This window comes from Branchiostoma floridae, chromosome 6 (assembly GCF_000003815.2).
Source record: "Branchiostoma floridae strain S238N-H82 chromosome 6, Bfl_VNyyK, whole genome shotgun sequence".
Classification (NCBI taxonomy): domain Eukaryota; kingdom Metazoa; phylum Chordata; class Leptocardii; order Amphioxiformes; family Branchiostomatidae; genus Branchiostoma; species Branchiostoma floridae.
In genome coordinates, this window is record NC_049984.1 from 2,290,717 (window position 1) to 2,313,372 (window position 22,656).

The window sequence follows — 22,656 nt, forward strand, 5'->3', positions numbered from 1 at the left end:
ATGACCATTGCATGTTGCACTCAGAAAAGGATCCTTCCAAACACAGCAGTCCTACAGTTGTGCAGGAAACAGTTGAGCAACCAGATAGAATTTTGAAATGGTCGAACATTTCAGACAGTAACTGCTAAGTCTTTGCTGTTTCCAAATTCCATCCAGTTGCTGGAGTAACTGTTACCTAATCTTCTTACCTGGATGTCCAACCTTCATTGCTGTGTTTTGGACAAATCCCTGGCGAGTTTTGCACCTAGAAACTGTGTCATAAATAAGAAACTGTCAGGACGATCAAGATTTGGTTTTATAATGTACTGTTCTGAACATTCCTCAACTTTAATCTGTATGACAACCTTGATACAGAATAGTTCTAAAACTTGAAGCACATTGCTTTAAAGTTGTAATTTAAAATGTTACTAGTACTATTAATATTTCTTTTGCATTGTATTTCACGTTGCTTCAAATTGTTAAGAATTAGATATACATTAATTTTTGCTAGCAAAAATATGACATCTTACTTTGATATTTGCGAATAATGAAACAATGGATAAGGAGTGATTTGTGAAAGAGGTTTGAACTTTGGGCAAGTTTACTGTCTGTTACTTTCAATGTTGTAGGATTCAGAAAGCCCCTTGCCCTTAAAATGGTTCACTTTTGATGTACAATTGCAAAAATGAGAGGGAAACACCTCAAATAGAATCCATTTATTCCCACCATGGTTCCAATTTGATGTACAACTTGCCTAGACATGCATACACTGAAGTTGTTACATGGGGTACTGGGTAAAATACTCTGAGACTCTTCTTTTTCTGACAACGAACAACAATTGCACAATACTGCAAGTGTTATGATAAAAACATGGATAGAGAATTCTACAGTAAATTGGCACCCATGTCAGTTGTCAGTACCGCAAGGATGTGGCTTCAGATATTCTTTTTCTGTCTATTTCTTATTCATTTTCTCAACTCACATAGTCAACTATAAAACAAGACATCATGAAAAACAGTCTGCACTGATGGTTTAGATTCATGTAATCTGCCTAAGTCTTGTTCCCTTAGTTCAACAGACCCACAGGGCTACTGTTGTTTTGTTTTTGTTAGCACCATGTTGTCACCTACATGTACAGGAAGCCCTCACTAGCTAGCCATGCCACCAATATACTATTCATATCAAGCAAGGTACTCTTCTAAGTTATAACATATACTAAAAAGCAAAGCATATCCAGCTGCCTACTTTGGTAAGATCTGCTCTTTTTTTATTAACTGCTTAAAATTAATATCTTTACGGACTCTGTTGTCTGTACAAAATGTAACACATATCGACAAGCAATAATACTTTTCTCAATCCCCACCGGACCTTATGCAATCTTTGAATATTTGCAAAAAGACACGCGCACTCAACATGTGCAGCTTTTCCACCGTCGCTTTCCTCTCTCTTTTTAGCTTTCTTGCTTTCCAGCCAATCTACATGAAGCGCTTGCATAGCCTTTGCTTTGTTACGCCCAATTCACAACCTAAGCTTTCACAACATTAACCTCATAGAATACTGCTCTTTCTTACATAGCTGCTACTTTCTTTGTACAACGCTTTTTTTCCTGAATACACACATGGTTTCTTTCACATACTGCAGATGTATTACTTAGAGATATGGATACAGAACTACTGCTTTCGATGTTGCTTCAAGAAAATACTGCAGAATCTGATGTATAACTTAGAGATATCGATGCAGAACTCATCTTTATCTACTGCTTCCATGGTTGTTTCGTGAAATTACTGCAGATGTATAACTTATATACGGATGCAGAGCTTGGGTTCTTGTTCTTACTGCTTCTTGTGTTGCTTGAGGAAGTTCATGATGCCATTGGTGGAGGAATCGTGGGTGTTCACAGGCTGCTTTCCCTTCAGCTCCGGCTGGATCACCTTGGCTAGCTGCTTACCGAGCTCAACACTGCGAAAGGAAAACATCAGATATTGTAATGGATGGAAAATACTAGCCATGATAATATCCATGTTAAGTTCATGCAATGCTTTATTACTCTCCAGGCAGAGATTAGGCTCTGACTGTGTTTTGATGATTTTAGGCAATTTTATTGGGCTTTCTGATTTGTACCATTTTGTTTATGTCTTGCAGCCGCTCTGGCCCAAATAGATTTTTAGCCCGATAAAAATGCCTAAAAAACATTTAAAAAACAGCTGGAGCCCAACCTCTGCTTGGAGAGCAATGCTTAATAGTAAAACATATATTTGGCCACCATCGGTCAATATTGACCAAGATAAAATCCGAGCTTAACCCTGGGAAACAAAAGCATCCGATATATTGTAATGGAGGAAAAATCCTTTTTTAATTGCCATTACGTCACAGATGCTTTGCACAGTTTTTACAGGTTCACTGTACCAGGGAAATTCCCCCAACTGGCACCTTTCCAACAGTGGACCACGAACAATGAACAGTGACAACGTCTCATCGTAAAGACTGCAACCCTTTCCAGTAGTGGTCATGTTGGTTGAGTGGCAGGGCCAGAATTAGAAAGTGTTGTTAATACTTACCCCCACTGGTCATAGGAGTTGACATCCCAGATAACACCCTGTACATGGATCTTGTGCTCGTATGTGGCTGAACAAAGCAAGAGGAAACAGTATTTGTCAGCAATGTGTACAATATTACCAAGCTTTAACCTCCTTGATATTACTAATGTAGTATAAGGAGCCCCTGCATATTCGAGGAATACTGGAATCTGCTAGTAACTCTATTCATTCCCTGCAAATGTATGTATAAATAAAGGTATTGTAGACTTTCTCCTCTGACCTTTTCAGCAATCATTTTTTCAATGAGTGAATCAGCAGAAAAGAAATTGGCTTGGCTTACAGGTAAGGGGCGCCAGCCCTTCCCCTTTAACATGCAGGAGGCATCACCTTCAACGCCCCACCCATTTTAAATCATTTCCGAAAGACGAGTCAGCCCCAACCAAGATGTCCTGATCCTGAAACGTGACCAGGGTCTTCCAGTTATGCTGATAGGTCAGATTTCAACTGTGACGCCCGGCCGGGCAGTTTGAGAAACGCATAAAAAAAGTATGGTATAAAAGACAACAAAAAGCACTACCAGTTGAGCTAAAGGGACACAGTATCTCATCATCATCATCCAACACTCACCAATAAGATATCCCAGATAGAAAGGTGTGAGCTTCTGGAACAGGAAGCTGTTGGTAGGGCGGTTGCCCTCGAACACCTTGTGTGGCAGCAGCCTCTCGAGCTGCTCCCCGCTGTACCCGCTCTGCTCCAGCTCCCTCCGTGCCTCCTCACGGGTCTTCCCCCGCATCAGGGCCTCCGTCTGAGCCAGGAAGTTCGCCGTCAGGATCTGGAAGACAGAAAGGAGTTCATCTTGAGATCTTCATTGACGCATTTAAGACACCGGCCTGTAGGGATCTGGAAGACAGGATGGAGCTGTAGACCTTGGGTATTTTTTAAAACCCTTTTACTGATAGTGTTTTACTGATAAATAGAAACTGGATGGATCAATACTTGGATACATCATCATTTTAAATTTTCCTGCTAAGCTTGACAGTTAATATCATAGCAATATAAAACTGGCAGACAATACAACCATTCCAAGGAGATGGTTGAAGACCTTCAGGACATCTGCCTTGTATATCTACAGCAAGGTAGAAGTCCTGAAGGTATCATCATTATCTTTGGTTCTTCAACCCACATGTTCTGTTGTGTTGATGTAATGGTAAGGGTATTTGGCCCAGAACCCAGAGGTCTTGGGTTCAAATCCCCTGACACAAATTTTGTGCCCTTGGGAAAGTACTTAATACAACTTTCCTCACTCCACCCGGGTGTAAAAATTGGTACCTGAATTCTGTTGTTGATGTGAAAGGTAGTGGAAGGACAGGGTTGGACTCTGCCTTTCAATACCATGCCCTAGACACTGGATGATAAATACTGCCCTATATATAGTCCCCTTTGGCTAATATTGACCATGGTAAAATCCTAATTGATATCAGCCCCTATGGCTATGTCCAAATTGTCCTATACAAGACTGACAGTTTCTGCCCCTGACACCTCACCTCACCGGTCCCATTGCCTCACCAGCCGTTGGGGCAGCAATGCCATCAACAAACGTTTTCCACCTTCGTCTGTCGTCCGCCAAGGTTGCCAGCTGGTGAACTGTTTGTTTTAGCCCTACTGCTTCAAAAATGTGACTACCTTTACCTACACCAGACCAAAGTCAGTTTTATTCATAGATTCTAAGGTATGATTCGTGCAAATTGAAAAAAAATCAACACAATAAGACTGTACCTCATGATGCTGGCCCTGCTGGATGGGGTTGTGTGTGTCCATGGGCATCAGGAAGTCACATGGGATCATACGGGTTCCTGTCAGGTACACAAAGGGGAATTGTATAGAGTTTCAACACACAATTTGTCTTCATGAACCACTGTTACACTGGTTATTTCACAGTTTGAAACTGCAAAGAAAATTATTTGCTTGAAAATAATATATAAGATTGTTCCAGTAATTTCGATCCAATTATACAAATGTAATGTCATGGACCTTATCTGTCAGAAGAGAAAGAAGAAAAGGAGCAAAAACAGTCCATGAAGATAAACATGATGAAGATACAGCAGCTAACCTTGATGGATGAGCTGGTAGAAGGCGTGCTGCCCATTGGTGCCGGGCTCTCCCCACACAATGGGTCCGGTGGTGTAGTTCACACGGTGGCCATGGCGCGTGATATACTTTCCATTGGACTCCATGTCTCCCTGATATAGTAAAAACAAGATAGCAAAATCAGAAAGCCTGTTGCAGTACCACAGAAAACTGCTGGGAGTCCGGTGGTGTAGTTAACACGGTGGCCATGGCGCGTGATGTACTTCCCGTTCGACTCCATGTCTCCCTGATATAGCAAAAACAAGATAGCAAAATCAGAAAGTCTGCTATAGTCCCACAGAAAACCACTAGGTGGTGTAGTTCACACAGTGGCCATGGCGGGTGATGTACTTTCCGTTCGACTCCATGTCTCCCTAATATACAAATGTAGCAAAAACACTGTTAGATATCAAAATCAGAAAGTCTGCTGCAGTATCACAGAAAACCACTAGGTGGTGTAGTTCAACGGTGGCCATGGCGTGTGATGTATTTCCCGTTCAACTCCATGTCTCCCTAATCAAAAACATTGTTAGATATCAAAATCAGAAATTTTGCTGCAGTACCTTACAAAACCACTAGGGGGCCCAAAATCTAATCATTTCAAGGTTTCATCAAGACATACCCACAAATTGTCCTTGGACAGATGCAAGTTGAAATCAAATTAGAATTGATTCTATTTTATCCTAGTACTGCAGCTAGGTGCAGCTGCTTACAGGTGTTGTCCCAAAGTATTTACATACCATCAGGGCTCTAGCCAGTGTCCGTTTTTCCGTCAATTGACGGAAATTTGCTACGTGTGACGGAAGAATTTTAAAACCAATCCGTCAACTTTGACGGACAAAACAAAAATCTGATAAAAGCTCCTTGGTGGAAGCTACAGGCTGCTTGGGGACACTGTCCACGGCCGTAAAAGCCACACACTGTTTGTTTTGCTATTGTTATGATTGTTGACAATGTGTGTCGGTGCCCTTTCACATACGATAATCTCATTAAAACCCATTTTTCAAGGTCTCAGTTCAGTCTCTCTAACTCCTGGAATAGTGTTTTCGCGACAATGGGAATTGGCATGACGGAAAAAAAATGTCGAGCTGGCTAGAACCCTGCATACCATACATATATTTTGTAAACACGTTTAGGACTGCATCTGTAAGCAGTGACACCTACATTGAATGTTGCAGTACAATGTGAATCGGTCATAACTGTCTGAGGAAGCTGACAGACGGTCACCAAAACATCACTTGAATCTAACACTTGGCTTTGTACAGAGAATGTTGTTATTCAACCCATACCTGCTGGAAGTAGGCAGCGAAGCGCTTCATGTACTGGTCGTATGGCAGGATGGCGTGGGTCTCTGCACCGTAGAAGTTATGGTACCACACGCCCAGCATGGCCATGATGACGGGGATCTACAGGAAACATAACGTGTGTAATAACGTGTGTAATAACATGTGTAATAACATGTGTAATAACATGTGTATTAAACTAGCGGCTTGGGTCTCTGCACCGTAGAAGTTATGGTACCACACACCCAGCATGGCCATGATGATGGGGATCTACAAAAAAGGTAAGATGTAGAATCAACTGGAGGTCATAACATCTTTAAGTGCTAAATGCAATTAAAACTAGAATTTTAAGACACTTATAGAACAACATTTCAGTGATTATACAAGAGTGGAAAAAAGTCTAAAAGTTACTCACGTTCTTCTCCAAGGGGGTATTCTGGAAGTGGTTATCCTGAAAGTAAGGAAACACAATTATCATTGTACAGTCAGCTCAAATTTTCTATCAAACAATCAATTAATCAAAAGGTTTATTTTGCACCTTAAAAATGTCTAGCTCAACAGTACAGCAATTTTTTTACTGCACAAATGATTGATTTGGATTATTTGGATCATCTGCTTTGTTTTCTAAACATAGGAATGAAGTGCATGAGTTTATAGAATTGCTATAAACACAGCCTCTAAGCAAGATAGAATTTTAAAGATGTCACATAATTTGCTAATGTAGGAAGTCAAGCTTGTTCTTGAGGCAAATTACAGGAACTGAATGTAAGATTTATAATTGATAGCAAAATTGAAAAGTTCAACAGTACACCACTTTTTAGCATTAAAAAATACTTTGTACTTGAATAGACCGTTTTTTATTATTGAGATGTATGGATTACAGAATTGTCTCAAGCATAGCCTTCAACTTTCAAGAACTGTATAAAATGTACAACATTTAGGAAAGTCAAGCTTTCTCTTGAGTAAGAAGACTGGTACCTACCATGTAGTGAGCACCCTGAAGAAGTTGTTCAAAGTTGTCAAAACCTGGAACAAGAAAATTTCACACTTAGAAATGAATTATTACTACATTAGAACTTAGTGGGAATTTTAAATTTCATTAATTGATCAAATCATAGCAGAAATTATTGATATTTCTCACTTATAGGATACATGTAGTTGCTCTGCAAAGCAGCTAGTGAAACAGTATTAATTTTTAGTAATTAGTCACATAAAACTTTGAACTTACCAATGTAGCAGGCGATAGACAGTCCAATAGCAGACCACAGGGAGTAGCGACCGCCAACCCACTGAAAAAAGAGTAAAATACTTCAAGATTAAGGATATTACTGTTAATATAATAGTTTATTGTAAATTCATGCACGAGGGCTATTGCAGATTACATGAAAGGAGACAAATCATGTAGAACAGTATAAAATGTGTCTACTCTAGTCTAAAAGCTAACTCTAAACTTCAACTTTTACTAAATAAAAAACGACAACATCCAAAGAGGAGATGAATAAACAAATATAGTTTAAGGTTCTATGTTAAGTACAATGTGTATTACTTACGTCGTAGAACTCAAACATGTTCTTGGTGTCGATACCGAAGGCCTTGACCTTCTCAGCATTGGTGGAGAGGGCGACGAAGTGCTTGGCAACTTCTTGAGGCTGTAAAAGGGTTAAAGAACAACTTGTCATTTACATCAACTTTACAAGTGACCACTTCTACATAAGAACCACCTGGTAACCATAGAATTTTTGCGTTGAATATCCTGTCTATATTGTGACCACCCAGGTCTACATAGACCACACTTTATTGTTCGCCTGAGTGGTCTTCTGGAAGGTGTTGACTGAAGAACAAAATACTATCATATAAAAGATATCAAACAAGCAGAATGTCTAACCACAAAAGGCCTACTAAACTAATTACTTGTGCCAGATTAATTCCTGACTTGTGCTGGATTATTTCCCGATGAGTTCCTGATTAGTTCCTGACTGGTGCCAGATTAGTTCCTGACAAGTTCCTGACAAGTTCTATATATAAGTTCCTGACTAGTTCCTAACAAGTTTGTGACTAGTTCCTGATAAATTTTTTTTCCAGTTCATACTGACCTGCCTGGCCTTCTCCAGGAACCAAGCCTTGGCAGAGTTGGCGTTGGTCAGGGTCTCCTGCGTAGTGAACGTCTGCACAGAAAGAAACAGATTGAAATAAGTGCATCAATGTAGTTAGATATAAAGTGAACAATGATAAAATGATAAACAGAGATACAGTTTAGATCATTTAAAGTCCTAATGAGTCTTTTAAGTCTATACACACAAATGTTTACATACATCATGGTACAGGGTGAGCTACAGGGACATCCCAATGCAATGTGTATAAGTTGACCTGCTATCAAACCAACAACGACACAATCTTTATAAAGTTTATTGACATGAGAAAAAGTAGTGACTTTTGTATGGTCAACTATAAACTACAAAAACAAAGTTCAAATCTACGGTACACTTTCTAGACTGAAAAAATAAAAGTCACAAATTTTGTGAAGTGTACAAACTGTACCGTACCTTGGATGCGATCATGAAGAGAGTGGTCTCAGGGTTGAGGTTCTTGAAGACCCGCTCAGCGATGTGGGTTCCGTCGATGTTAGACACAAAGTGGACGTTCAGGCCAGGCTTAGCGTACGGCCGCAGAGACTCACACACCATCTTTGGCCCCTATAGACAGAGATTAAGTACGGGTATTGCATTGAGAAGCTGACTCTACCCAGACAGCTTAGAATAACCAAGGAGGTTCTTTAACCTCCTTGGAATAACACTGTTGTATAGTCCATGTATGTCTAACCCGTGTATGGTTGTTTAAACTTTTCTGTACATGTTCGTTATCTTTTAAGGTTAAGTCATACAAATCACGACCTGCACCAAGCCCATCCAGGCCTGAATAGAATAAGGAATCGTTTCTGTCCCTCTGGGATAAGTACAGGTCACAAAAGAGAAGAGTTTCTGTATCTGTATCTAAATATAGCCGGTATAACCGCCGTTCGGCGTAACACACCAGGCACGTGGCGTGACAGCAGCTGGTTATACTACACTGAACGTCCCGTCACACCTAACAGTTTATGAAAATGCATATATTTTCTTATGACCTAATCATTCAAGAGGTGTCAGATGCCTATCACGTACATGTAGTACTACAATGTTCTGTCCAAAGACATGGAAAAAATACTACATAAATATTCGGTAAATTCAATAAAAGAATAAAAGGAAAACTGATTCTGATGATGCACCATTTCAATCTGTTCTCAGTTAGAAGTTGTCATTGACAATATTACTTATTAGAGACATGCAATAGCTGTTGCCATACATTGTACCAGTGTACAACTGTCATGAATTAAAGTTCTTCATGTGTATCTCACACCACCTAGCAACTTGAACCAAAAGTGCATACATCAATGTCGCCAGACATCCAAAACAGATACAGCAAACTTAGTGTTCTATAAGAGGGATTTGGACATACACCGCACACATACCAGGTCAGAGCCACCAATGCCGATGTTTACGATGTCAGTGATGGTCTTTCCAGTGTACCCCTTCCACTGGCCATTACGAACAGACTGGAAGGAAGAACAAGAACTTGGTCACACTATTACCACTATATTACAAATTTTGCTTAGACAAATATTGCCAACATAATATTAACATCAATTTTCTTTATTTTAAAATTTTTTTCTTCGATTGTTCACTCTCAACATAATAATTTACCTTTAAATTTTTCATGTAATACAGTATACGTAGTTTAACTACTTCATGTAGCCCATATGGACAATAACATGCAAATGAAGTTAATTCATTCAGTCGTTATGATTCCACAATTAACAATGATGAGACATAAAAAGAAACTGTGATGAAAAAAGATAAACTTGCTGACCTCAGTAAAGTCCTTCATTTGCTTCAGCACCCTGTTGACATCATCCATGACCTGGAAATGGAGAAAAAACAGCATTGATTAAGTCTTGAATCATTTTATGTGACAATCATCTTTGACGTCACTGCACTTGGTACACTTATTAACTTATAAACAGAGTTTTCGCACAATACAATACATGTACATACATAATAACACAAGTGGTATTGAGTGGCGCAATGGGTAAGGTGTTTGACCCAGACCCCCGAGGTAACGGGTTTGAAACTGCTGACGTGTCAACGATCTTGTGCCCTTGGGAAAGGTACTTTACATGGCTTTCCCCACTTCACTCAGGTGAAAATGAGTACCTAGCTTCGGTTAGGGGCCGTCACTCGGATAGGACGTTAAATGGAGGTCCCGTGTCTGCAGAGTCATACCCCGGGTAAGTAAAAGAACCCGCCGCTCTTATCAAAAAGAGTAAGGGACCTTCCCGGTGTGAGTGGATCAAAACATTCTGGCTAAATGGGGTAGGGAATTTCCCGAGCGTCCTCATAACCCCCGCGAGTCAGTTAGTTGAACTAGCAGAAGCAAGATGTTTCTGACTTGGGGAGAAGAGATGCTGCCACAGCAAGCGTAGTTCGATGCCTAGAAGTAGGCAAAGGCCTTGCATGGAGCAAACCCATTAAAAATAAAAATACGTACGTTGACCCCATCCACCATCATGGGCCTGTTGCTCCTGTTGGGCAGAGCCACGTGCAGGCCAGGCAGACGGCGAGTAATAACTGTCTGCCTACAATTGTCTTCCGAGACAGAAGGATGCCAACATAGCAACCAACATACATAACAAAGACAAGTTAGGCGCGATTCGATCAGACGACAAGTATGCGAGCTCTAAATTACTAGGAGGCATGACCCTGATGCCGACGAAGAAATGGCAGAGTTTCCCCTTCCCGTCAGGGTCATGCCTCCTCGTAATTTAGAGCTTGCATACTCATCGTCCGTTCGTATCGCGCCTAATGTGAGGGGGGTATAAGGAACTATACATGTACATACGTTGACCCCGTCGACCATCATGGGCCTGTTGCTCCTGTTGCGCAGAGCCACGTGCAGAACCGCCCGGTCCTCCGTGAAGTTGATCTTGTCTCCAGAGAACATCCTGTCCCGGTACTGCTCCACTCCCCTGTTACGGGCCTGGGGACATGGAGAGATACATTTTTAGGACATTTTCATTGTTGATTCTCAGATTAAAGAAAGTAATGCTGAACATAAACATCAATATGGAAACAGTCTGAGATCCAATGGTACATACTAGAGTTTAAAGGTATGATCATTGATAAATACATGTTGTCCTACCTGCCCTGTGTTTTCATCTTGACTGCCTGCGTTGTATTTCCACAGTACTTAAAAATTGTTTCAACCGCAATCATAAAACACCTGTTCTTTTCCCCTTCAAAATTAAGTCAAAGCTAAAGTAAATGAGTTTGAAATCTTCCACTCAGAAATGACAAACTGACATCATGAAATATTTGTTCTGCCAGTTCATTCTACTGGTGATGAAGAAGAGTGATGGATGTCAATCAAAATGTCTGGAAATAATCTTGGAGTCTTATAGCCTATACACCTTTCTCACGCGGCGGCCATGATAGATCTAAAACGAGTTCAATGTGGCAAACAAAAGGCTGTCCATCATAATTAGCAGTTCGACCAATGGTAGCCTGCCAATTAGGAAATCGACCAATAAGTGAATGGCTGCAAATTCGATAAAAATTTGCATTATTATGTTTTTATTTTGCATCTCTTAAGGGACTATGGAGTCAGTCTACAGTACTCTAAATTGCTACATCTTTCGGTGCATAACACTTCTTGTAAAGATTTATTATTCTATCTTATATCATGAAAATTTATGTGGTTTGGGGGAAAACTAAATGGGACCTGATTTTAGAAATAAGTTTTGTCTGTTTGCCTCATTGACCTCTTCTTCGATCTATCATGGCCGCCGCGTGAGAAAGGTGTATAGTCAGCCTTGTTGTGCTTTTACCTGCTCCCCGAAGATCCGCTTCTGCCAACAAACAAATATGGCAGAAGCGACGGACCTTCGGGGAGCGACTAAAAGCACATTGACAAGGCTGGACTTCAACCTAAGAGTCTTATCCAGTTGTTAAAATTTAACTCTCTTTAAACTTTTTTAAACAAGCTTTTTTAAGATGTTAAAGAAATGACTTTAAGATGACAAACCAGCTGCATGAGCATCCTGAAGATCTCCTCGTTGAGCAGGTTCTTGGAGTAATCAAACAGGTAGTCGCCATCCTGGGTCTGCTGTTTTATACTGGGGACAACAACAAACACTAGTCAAACAGGTAGTCTCCATCCTGGGTCTGCTGTTTTATACTGGGGACAACAACAAACACTAGTCAAACAGGTAGTCTCCATCCTGGGTCTGCTGTTTTATACTGGGGACAACAACAAACACTAGTCAAACAGGTAGTCTCCATCCTGGGTCTGCTGTTTTATACTGGGGACAACAACAAACACTAGTCAAACAGGTAGTCTCCATCCTGGGTCTGCTACTTTATACTGGGGACAACAACAAACACTAGTCAAACAGGTAGTCCCCATCCTGGGTCTGCTGTTTTATACTGGGGACAACAACAAACACTAGTCAAACAGGTAGTCACCATCCTGGGTCTGCTGTTTTATACTGGGGACAACAACAAACACTAGTCAAACAGGTAGTCCCCATCCTGGGTCTGCTGCTTTATACTGGGGAAGAGAACAAAGAATGATATTTCTTTTTCATTATCATTCCAATCAAGGAGGTTGATACAACCTCCTTGTTCAAATGTAACAGTGAGGTTCAAGTGCCGCCAAAGCAAGGAGGTTGATAGAACCTCCTTGGTCAAACTGACCATGCCAAAGGCTCTGAGCTTTTGGCGTAGCAGTTTGGCATGCTTGGTTTGTGATCTGGCGGCTCGAGTTTGGCGCAGGTTCGAATCCCAGGAGACAGGACTCAGGTGATTGCAATGATCTGGTCTATGTGGACAGGTAGTCGGGAAAAATCATCTACGATCTAGCGACCATCGAAAAGTGGTCAGAATGGACAGGTGGTCCATATGTAGAGGTGGTCACTTGTAAGTTGTTGTTTGAATGTAAATGAAATGTCTATCAATTTTATGAACCATCTATGCATAGTTTTATATAAGAATCAAGATCTGAATAAGTTTGTGCATAATAAGAAAACATTTAAGTCAAGAAGTAATCTGTTTTTATGTTTCTCTGTTTTACTTGAAAAACGAAACTGATCCTGACATAGGAAAAGTGGTCATGCCATGCACCCAGTACACAGAATAGGGGCCCATTTTTACAGAGCAAGGACTGTAGACTTGTTTATCAAGGAATATCGATAACGTTTGCAAGTATTTTTTTTTTCAAAAGAATATAGACTACCTTTAGATAAAGTTTAACATTTTGCTGGTAACATGTAGCAACTGAAAACTGAAACCATACTAAAACTGGTGTCTATAATTTTACAAGTCCCTAGAAACAAACATCGTTAAATCTGTGCAGTCTATTATAATTATGTAATTCTAGACTGTCCTGAATTCTAGTTCAAGTGTTAAAATATCTCCCAACAATATATCACTCACCAACTGGATGTGCCGTTTTCTGAGGGCAGAAACGCGCTTCACATGGGGTTTAAGAAGTCCCCAAAATAAAAATTTGTTGTTTGTTTGTTTGTTTACTGCACCACACCATGGTTTTACTGTATACAATCTTTTGCAAAGGTACAATTTTTTTATGTCTCAATTACCCTTAATGACAAATAATGATTGCAACTAAACTTTCACTTAAGAAGATATATCTAAGGTCTGGAGGCTTTTAAAGTTTTATAAAATGATATTTTTCGTTTTTTCCCCTTAAGCTTTTTTTTCAAAGACCTTAATTTCTTTTGTTGCACATCTAGCACTTTTTTAATGGAGATTTGAGCCCCTATGCCTAGACTTAAAATACTGGTAAAATTGTTAATACAAGGCTTAGATGGGCATTGTAATAAGAACCTCTCAACAACGGAATGGATCACCAGTCGAGCATTTCCTCAACACACAAGTGACTAAGCAGTTTTTTTAACAAGGAAATGGATTCAAAGGTGTGTCTACTGCATTCTAACAGCTACTTCTACACAACAGTGTCATTGCGAAATGTCTGTTTAGAGTCATGCTTTTGAATTCTGAAATTTTGAAATTCAACAGATGAAAGTAACATTAATATAATGACTGGTTTAATACCTGATAGTCTAACTCTAAGACCATTTCTATAACAAGTTGTTTTCAATTAAGGAAATGAATTAACATGTGTAATTGCGTTGTTAAAACACACCTCAATGCTACAACATTACAAGATACCTGGGCTAAATCTAGACATCTTGTGCCCCTAAACCCACAGAAATACCCCCAGCTTTGGCCAAGTGCAAGGCCAATGTCACATCACGCTACAAATCATAACAGTGCTCAAACCCCCTGACCCTTGGGTCAAGGTAAATATTAGAGGTCGCCATGCTCTTGCCCATATAGAAATAATAATGCCGATATTATGTCCTACCCCTGAATATTGTACATGAAATCATTTCCAAACGCTGCCTACGTGTGGCACGCCGGTAACATACTTCCGCGTTTCCAAGAAAATGACATTGAGAGTACATTTGGGGGGAGGGGGGCGTAGCTTAGCTACGGTAAAACTTCACGTTTCTCGTGGGTTTTGGAGCTAAAAATAACCGCGTACCTGAACTTGTCGAAGCGATTGGGATCCTCCCGGAACATCCGCAGCATGTTGAGGCGGTTGCCATGCTCGGCGTGGTAGATTTCCAGGGATTTCCAGGCCGGATCGGTGGTGAGGGAACCCGACATGACGAACTTGCCTCCGCTGTACAGGCTCTGCGGGGAACTGGGAACGGGAGGCATTATAAGGGAGGGGCGTGGTCATACACTCGCGACTCGTTCTCAGGGTAGCGTGGGGTGCAGCCCTGTGAACGAGTCAGGTTCAAGTTCAGGCCCATTACTAACGCCCCCTAGCTGTTATCTGCGTCTTAGCATGTTTATCTATACTTTAAGAGATGTGACAAGATAGGTAAGCTGGGAACGAGATCATAACAGGTGTCCCCAAATACTTCTCGTACATCCCATACAACTCCTTTGGGTCCGTTTCTATTTTCCAAGCAGAAGTTAGGCTCTGGTTGTTTTTTACGCCCCTTAAGGCCTTTTGTACACAATCTATGTAGTCAACTTTTCTTTTTGTCCTAAAAAGACGCCTAAAAAGATGTAAAAAGATAACAACTGGAGCCTAACCTCTGCTTGTAGAATACCCCGTTTTTCCAGAAAATGACATTGAGAGTACATAGAGGGGGCGTACCTTAGCTTCAGAATAAAACGTTGCATTTCTCTGTGTTTTCAATATACTGCAAAGGGTGGGGTTTATCAGACGTAACTTATCAACATCAAAATGATAACAAAAATAATAACAACCATCAACGCAAGTCTTTTATTAGTAAAACCGAAGCAACTTAAGAACAACAAATATATTTTGATATATCTTAAAAGATCCTGTAACAAAATAAGTAAATCAGGGATGTAACGTTAATACAATGTGACTGAGGGACACAGCAAAAACTAAACTCACACGAACATTGTCGTGCCTTTAAAACTACCTCTTTTACGATTTTCTTCCTTTTTTTTCTTGGCGCTCTCAATGTCTTTTTAGGTCACCATATGTAAAAACGCTTGGAAACCAAATTCTACCATTTCGTCGTGTAAACATATTCGGTTTGTCCGAAATACCAGCTGCCATAACGTCAGAAATCTATGTAGGCATGAAATTAATACGTGGGGCACAATTGTTCCATATAAGGGCATTGCAGAGATCGCCGGACCGCCATATTTAGATCGTTCCTTTTGAATCTGACCTTGATAACGGGACTTCTCATGAGAGCGGTGTCATTTTGTCGAGAGCTAGTTCCCAAGAAACATCTTTTAAATTAATTAATATTTAAGTTGTGAGTCTAAGTTAGCCGAGGCTAAGTCTAAGTAATATTTAGGGGGAGTTATAACGTTATGTTGTTTGATTAGGTTCGCAATATTGTAAATTGGAACGCAATGTTTACTGTTTCTACTGTGTTAACCAGTTTGTGTAGGGATTGACCAGTGGGTGACTATCACCTCTGCAAGATGTCAACCCGGAATCATGTTTTAGATATCAGTTTCTCTCAACATTTTTTTCCAATCACCACGGGTGGTCGAAGATGCAACAAATGCCGTTGCAAACAAGACCTAACTGATAGACCTTCCGAGTCTTTTAGAGGCGCACAAACGTTTATTTTTCAAGCGCGTGTTCGACTGCGAATGTTTAAGGTTCGTCCAATTCGGTAAATTTGAACTGAAACTTGAAAATGATCGTCAATGCACACACTGCAGTATCTAATCGGCTCAAGGTGCTGCGAAAATGCTTCAGACGTTTCAAACACAATTATTTGTAAACAAAATAATCCAAATTTGATATAAAGTTATTTGATGGCGGACGTTTCAGACAAATGTCCCAAATATTAGTTTATGAGGTCGACTGAATGCAGACGCCCTCTATGTGGTCATCTGCCGGATTTTGCCCATAAGCATATGGTAAAAATATGAATATGTCTAACTGACAACACAAGTGATGGTCAAATATATAGCTTGGACACGCGTGTTTAAAAATAGAACCACGCCCCACGTACGCCCCTCTCTGTGTGTGAGATTAAATCACAGTTCGCAATCAATAAATACAAGTAACTTTCTAAATTCTCCCCTTTCATAGTATAGTGCTAAACTTTCTTCCAACACAAAGGTATGCACGGATCAAATTTTCAACGACCACTGTCGCCGCCTTTAGCATCAATACAGATGAAAATTGATCAATACTGATGAAAGTTCCGTGTGTTGGAAGAAAGTTAGACTTTGTACTATTATAATTACTACCAACACATATGAGCTTCCATGATAAATTCTCTTTTCATTTTTTCCTTCATTTTGCAGCTTTTTCCGGGCCCGAAACTTTACACAAGCCAAACGGAAATACATAAGTGTGACACCCCCCCCCCCCCTTAACAAGCTGTATTAGTAAATATGAATTTGTCTCCAATACTTATTCAAGACTCACTTGTAGCCTACGGTTTGTCCGTAAGGCCCGATGAACTGCTGCCCCAGGCCGTAATACTGCCCCTGCTGACCGATCTTCATGTCCATACCGTACTGCTGGTCTTTCCCGTACTGACCACCCTGTTTCTGCTGGTCGTATTGGTCAGGACCACCCTTCCCATACTGGCCATACTGGTCTTGGCCGTACTGTTGTTGCTGACCGCCCTTTCCGTACTGGTCTTGGCCGTATTGCTGCTGACCGTACCCCTGTTGTTGCTGGCCGTAGGGGCTGCTGGGTGACTGGCCGGTCTTCGTGGAGCCCAGGTTCTTGCGCGGCTTGTAAGACATCTTGCTTGCCTAGAAGTTGAGTTGAGAAAGAAAATTGGGCCCAAAACGTAATCGTTTGGAATTATCATCAACACATACCAACATACAAGTATCAAGACTTTCCATCCAATCGTTCTCTAGTTATAATGTTGACACACAGACACAAAGACGGACTGACAGACACAATGATACACACACGAACGCTCCCGAAAGCTTAACCCTCTTGGTCAAGCGACTAAAGAAAGAATTTAGATCACCATTGCAAAACACATCATTTTCTATTTTTGGAAATGATCATGACATTTTATCTTAATCATGATTGCATGAGAAGCAAGACAGGCAGACATTCGTGGTTTTGTACACAACAAATTTAAAGTATTTCTCTGTCAGTCACTACCTCGTTAAATCTCCCTGTCATTACACACATAGTTTAGATAAGAATGCAAACAATTGCAGGCGCCTAGGAAAACATATCTTACTCATTATGCGCATCCTGTAAGCACGTCTCTCACATGCGCCGATGTCGAAAACCATTGACAAATTTTGTGCTAAGGTTTAGAATTTTTTTTAAATCATGATGACTTACTTTTGGATAAAGCGCACTCTCTATATGTGGCCTGGAGCTTTAAGCGTTGCCGCTGCTGCCGTTTTCCGCCTGCCTTTGAGCTTAGTGACCACACGGTATCGCCGGTTTAGCTTTCTTATAGCGCTGGGCACAATGTGAGCTATTTGGGTCAACACGGGTGACACAGTGACCAGATAGCCGTTATGTACATGTGCACGCGTCAACGTTGTTGTGTTCAAATTGCAGTTGATAAATATAAAGAAAGCATTATCATATTTTGGTGTGCAAATTTGTGTATTAAGAAAATGTGTTTTTATATTCTACTAGTTGCACACACTAGCCGACATCATGGCCTACTTTCCCGAGTCGTCAAACCTATTTTAGGCAATTTTAGACAGTAAACCTTGACCAACCGTGCATTACAGACACATTTCTGTCCACGACGATCAATCCTCACATTCTGTGGTGACGTTTGCAAGTTGTTGAAATGAAACTTTGATGGCAAAAAGCTAGACGTTTAGAGCCAAACAGGTGTACATCAGTAGCCAACAGTTTGTTCCTTCTTGTTAGCATCAGTAGATTTATGTGAACAGCTTACGACAGTACAAGTATGTCGTATTTCTTTCGACTAACTGACATGATATAGGGAATCAGACCATATGACTGTCAAGGCTTACTGTATTTCAAGATGGCTTAACAAACGACACAAACCAGTACAGTGGCCAAGTGACTGAAATCTGCATTGTCGATTTAGTAGGCCGTGAGTCCAGTCGATCCATAGCCAAGTCATGCCAAAGACTTTAAAATGACACATGCGAATTTCTCGACACTCAGCATTTGGGAAAGAGTTTGGCAGTTGGACACACACCACGGCCAGTGGACTACCCCCTTGCATGCCGTAGTGATTGCACAAAGTTGTGTGGCCCAAGGGCTATTGGGACGGAGATGGGCGCCGCCCTATGTACCAACTTGAGCGGAAAGGACTAAAAGTTTTTAAGCTTTTAAACTACAAGATATCCCGGAAGCGTCAGTGTAATGCACAAACAGATATGTACGTGGTTTCGGTCACTAAGTTTGTAGGATTTGTGGTGGCTTTCGTGTACGTTTCATGGAGTATTTCATTACTTGGTGGCATATAGGACAGCAAGTTCCATTGCTGTTTCAGTAGCCAGGCATATACAATCAGAACCATACATCTGCTTGGAAATGAAGGTCGCTGCCCTCTGTCCGACGCTTTGACCCACTTTCTGCCGTGTTTCCATCTAAACATGCCCACAGACATGTCAGAAACAGATGACTCCTACATTCTCATGCGGTGTCATTACATTCCGATGCTATGGTATATATATAGTCGGGGCACAAAAGTCTCGTACTACAAAAGTAGCCCTCTTGTTCCAACCATTAACGCCAAAGTGTATAAAATCCAATGACAAGAGAGCATGCTGCTATATCAGCAAAACATCTTCACAAAATGGATGATGTTATTTCAAGATAATAATGTTTCATGACAAGGAACTTGCTCGAGTTAATGTATGATTCGCCAAACCGAAGGCAATTTGCATGTCACGTTTTATGTAAAAAAAATCACCCCAGGGAAGTAAATCATTGTGTTCACGTTGTATGGCTGTTTGTTTGTTTGTCTATGTGTGCATGTATATATATATATGTATGTATATTCATATGTGCATGTATATATACTAGTATGCTATTGCCAATGTTCACAGTACAGCGTTGCAGTACCTCCTCAGCGATGTTGTTTGTCTGTTGGACTGCATGGAATTGTCGCAAGGATGTGTGGGTAGGGCGATGAACTCTCTTCATCATCTCTGATTGACAGCTCGTGTAAGGAATGAGTTACGTAGACTGACGTCGGTTGTCAATCAAAATTAGCGGCCTAACCAATAAAAGACGGTATGCAGTGTTGGGTTTCTTGGTTTTGAATGCAAGTCTATTTCATTGCCCAGGTCTGGCAGCGCATGCTGTCAATCAAGTGACGTAGTTTTGAGGTAACGGTTTAATAGTGCATTTGGTCCAGAACTCAGAGGTCCTACTTTGGAATCCCTTGACATGCTACCTACGTTGTGCCCTTAGGAAAGAAACTTTCCACGAGGTTCCTCGCTTCACTCAGGTGACAATGAGTACCTAGCTTCGGTTAGGGCCGTCCATCTGATATGACCTTGAATAGAGGCCTCGTCTTTGAGGAGAGCCACACCTCAAGCATGTAAAAGAGCCCACCACCGTGGTGGGGGACTATCCCGGTGTGACCGGTTGGGATAGATCTGTCCGGATATGCAGCTTGTACTGAAATTTACCTCAAACAACTTATAACAGAACAAAGGAACGACGGGTTTCCATGATACTTTTCTATGTTATCATATCTCTCGAATTAGCCACTGAGACGTACAAACCTGGGAGTCAGAGGTTGTTCCGCTTCTAATTTTCTTGATACTTGGCACGTGAATAAGTTAATATGACCTCGAAATTGTTACTTTTTGGGGGCCCCCTTGCGACATTCCATGATACTGCGGTTTGGACTTGCGTCGAGTTTCTCCCCTCTCCCTTCCACGCACGGCATACTACTTTTCTAGGTAAACTCCCTGCATTAGAGAACCTGAGATAACGAACCAGCACCCCCCCCCCCCATAAAATAAAAGCAGCCCCGCTCGAAGTCTGCGAGGGAGGCTAGGTTTTGACATCTCGTTTTCTGTACGATTGTTGGTTACTTATTAGATAACTCTTGTAGTCGGGAACAAGAGACAAAATTTTGCAACCTCTAGCAGCTTTCTTTGGACACTGCAGGGAGCATTTTACTTTGTTAATTCTGTGATGCCATTTGTCTCGAAATAGGCGATGAGGTGTACATGCCCGGGATGTGAGAGGGTGTTCCGGTCCCCTTCCACTGTTCTACTGTCAGTTGAGGGGAAAATGTTTCGCTGGAGGTGACAATCCTTTGCGCCGATTCTACTCACTAATCAAAACAGTCTGACTGAGTTGATCATGCAACGTTGTGGTCACATTTTGGGGGTCCCTAGCGATAATCTATGATACTGCGTTTTTGACATGTCATGATTTGCGGTTGATACTTAACTCTTGTAGATGACTCTTGTAGTCGGGAAAAAGTTACTAACGTTTTAAACCTCTAGCAGCTTTTATCTTAACTGCAGGGGGAGTTTAACGTTGTTCATTCTGTGATGTCATTTCTCTCGAAATAATCGATGAGGTTTATTGTTCATTCTGTGATATCATATGACTCGAAATAGGCGATGAGGTGTAACGTTACGTGTCTGGGATGTGAGAGGCTGTTCCCCTGCCATTGTTCTATTGCCACAAAAGTGGAAAATGTGTCGCCTGAGGTGACAATCATTTCAACTAAATATGCTCACTAACCAAACCAGTCTGACTGAGTTGATCATGCAACTTGTTGACAAAGGCGAACACTTTCTAACAGTAATGTCATCGCTTCACAGACTTCAAACTTCACAAAATCAAGAAAAATATGTTTTGGGCCCTTTTGCATAGGAGCTAGTTGCGTGTGGGGGTTAGTCTATTCCTAGATCTAGACGAAGAAAAAGTCGTAAAATATTTTGTCCTGGGGGCTATAAGGTAAAGTTTGCCCCCTTCAACTCATCAGGTCAACTAATTTGCATAAAAAGGGCGGAGTCATATTACTTCACACCGCTTTTCTGACCTTCGACGTCACCTAGAATCATGCGAGGGTCTGCATAGGGGTCCCCACGACGCTTTTCACCGAATTCAGACAAATTCCCTACATATCATGCTAAAATCAACGAAGGTAATTACGCAAAATTTGGTTGCGTCGATACAAATTATATGAATAAGGCGGCTTTACCTAAGAATTACAGAACTAAAAACTACTTATACTACCTACACCTAGTGGAAAACCGCATTCGGACTCTCAGATAATTGTAGGTTGTCAAAACGTGTTTAGTATTGAGCACGCCCCCAAGAAGACATATTATCTATTTTTTTTGAGGGCCGTTTCCTTGTGCGGCTGGGACAGTGCGCCGGGATATAGGAAACGACGACACAATTTTTCTCTGGGACACTGACAAACATTCCGTCCGGACCTCGCTTGTACTAATTTTGCAGAGAGACACAGTTACAAGTCAGACGAAGACCTCGAGTTTTAGACAAGCAACGGACGTGTCATCAACTATCGGTAAGTTTTAGATATCACCGTGTTGTCCTGTCATATCTTCATGCGCCATTGTGACCGAGTTTTTGTCTCGTTTTGTTTCATTTCGAAATGTGACATTTGTGTGATGTTTCGCTGACACGAGTGTAGTTAACAGTATACCTAAGCCAAAGATAAGCTACTTTGTGGTCTTTGGATCTGAATGTTTCGATATTTTGTGGGGATCAAACTGTGTCTGTCTCCGTCAAAGTGATTTCGTGCATGTTGGTTCATCGGAATGTAAAAACATAGGAACAATAAATGTCTTTGTAGCAAGCATTGTAGCAAGTAGTTATTGCCATAAAGAGTTACTACATGTTAGCTTCACCAAGGTACAATGATGTATGTATCTTATTTTGTCCATCTGTATTGAAACGTGTTGTTCGAACTCGCAATTTTCCAGACATGACCGCGCTCAAGTCCCTGGTCTTGTTGGTGACGGTTCACCTTCTGTCGCCATATTGCACAGGTGAGTCTTCTACGATTGACAACTCTTAAGAGCGTAATGTTCTTTTGTTTACTTCGTTGTTGTTTTGTTTTCCTATCCCCGTCTCTTTGTCACCTGTAAACAAATTCAAAACTCTTTGACCATGTTTGAACTAGCAGC

At 41.0% G+C, this 22,656-nt stretch overlaps 1 protein-coding gene across 1 annotated transcript; it reads right to left on the bottom strand.

Annotated features, from left to right (window-relative positions):
- Positions 1-1,786: 1,786 nt before the first annotated feature.
- LOC118418022 (glucose-6-phosphate isomerase-like) lies at positions 1,787-17,994 on the bottom strand. Its single transcript, XM_035823816.1, has 19 exons — positions 17,876-17,994; positions 16,985-17,319; positions 14,582-14,743; positions 12,041-12,131; positions 10,859-10,996; positions 9,830-9,880; positions 9,432-9,515; positions 8,470-8,619; positions 8,020-8,091; positions 7,477-7,575; positions 7,155-7,215; positions 6,909-6,952; positions 6,342-6,377; positions 5,933-6,049; positions 4,627-4,756; positions 4,293-4,369; positions 3,144-3,348; positions 2,538-2,604; positions 1,787-1,938 (listed from the first exon to the last, which is right to left on the bottom strand). The coding sequence occupies exons 2-19, from the start codon at positions 17,308-17,310 to the stop codon at positions 1,812-1,814; spliced, it is 2,037 nt and encodes a 678-aa protein (XP_035679709.1). The 5' UTR covers positions 17,311-17,319; positions 17,876-17,994; the 3' UTR covers positions 1,787-1,811.
- Between the last annotated feature and the right edge of the window lie 4,662 nt (positions 17,995-22,656).

Coding starts and splice junctions, on each gene's coding strand:
- LOC118418022 (XM_035823816.1), bottom strand. CDS start 17,310: ATGTCTTACAAGCCGCGCAAGAACCTGGGCTCCACGAAGACCGGCCAG. Junction 9,881..10,858: donor TGATGGTCGACGGGGTCAAC/GTATGTACATGT, acceptor CTCCATTTCCAG/GTCATGGATGATGTCAACAG. Junction 8,620..9,431: donor GCATTGGTGGCTCTGACCTG/GTATGTGTGCGG, acceptor CTCTGTCTATAG/GGGCCAAAGATGGTGTGTGA.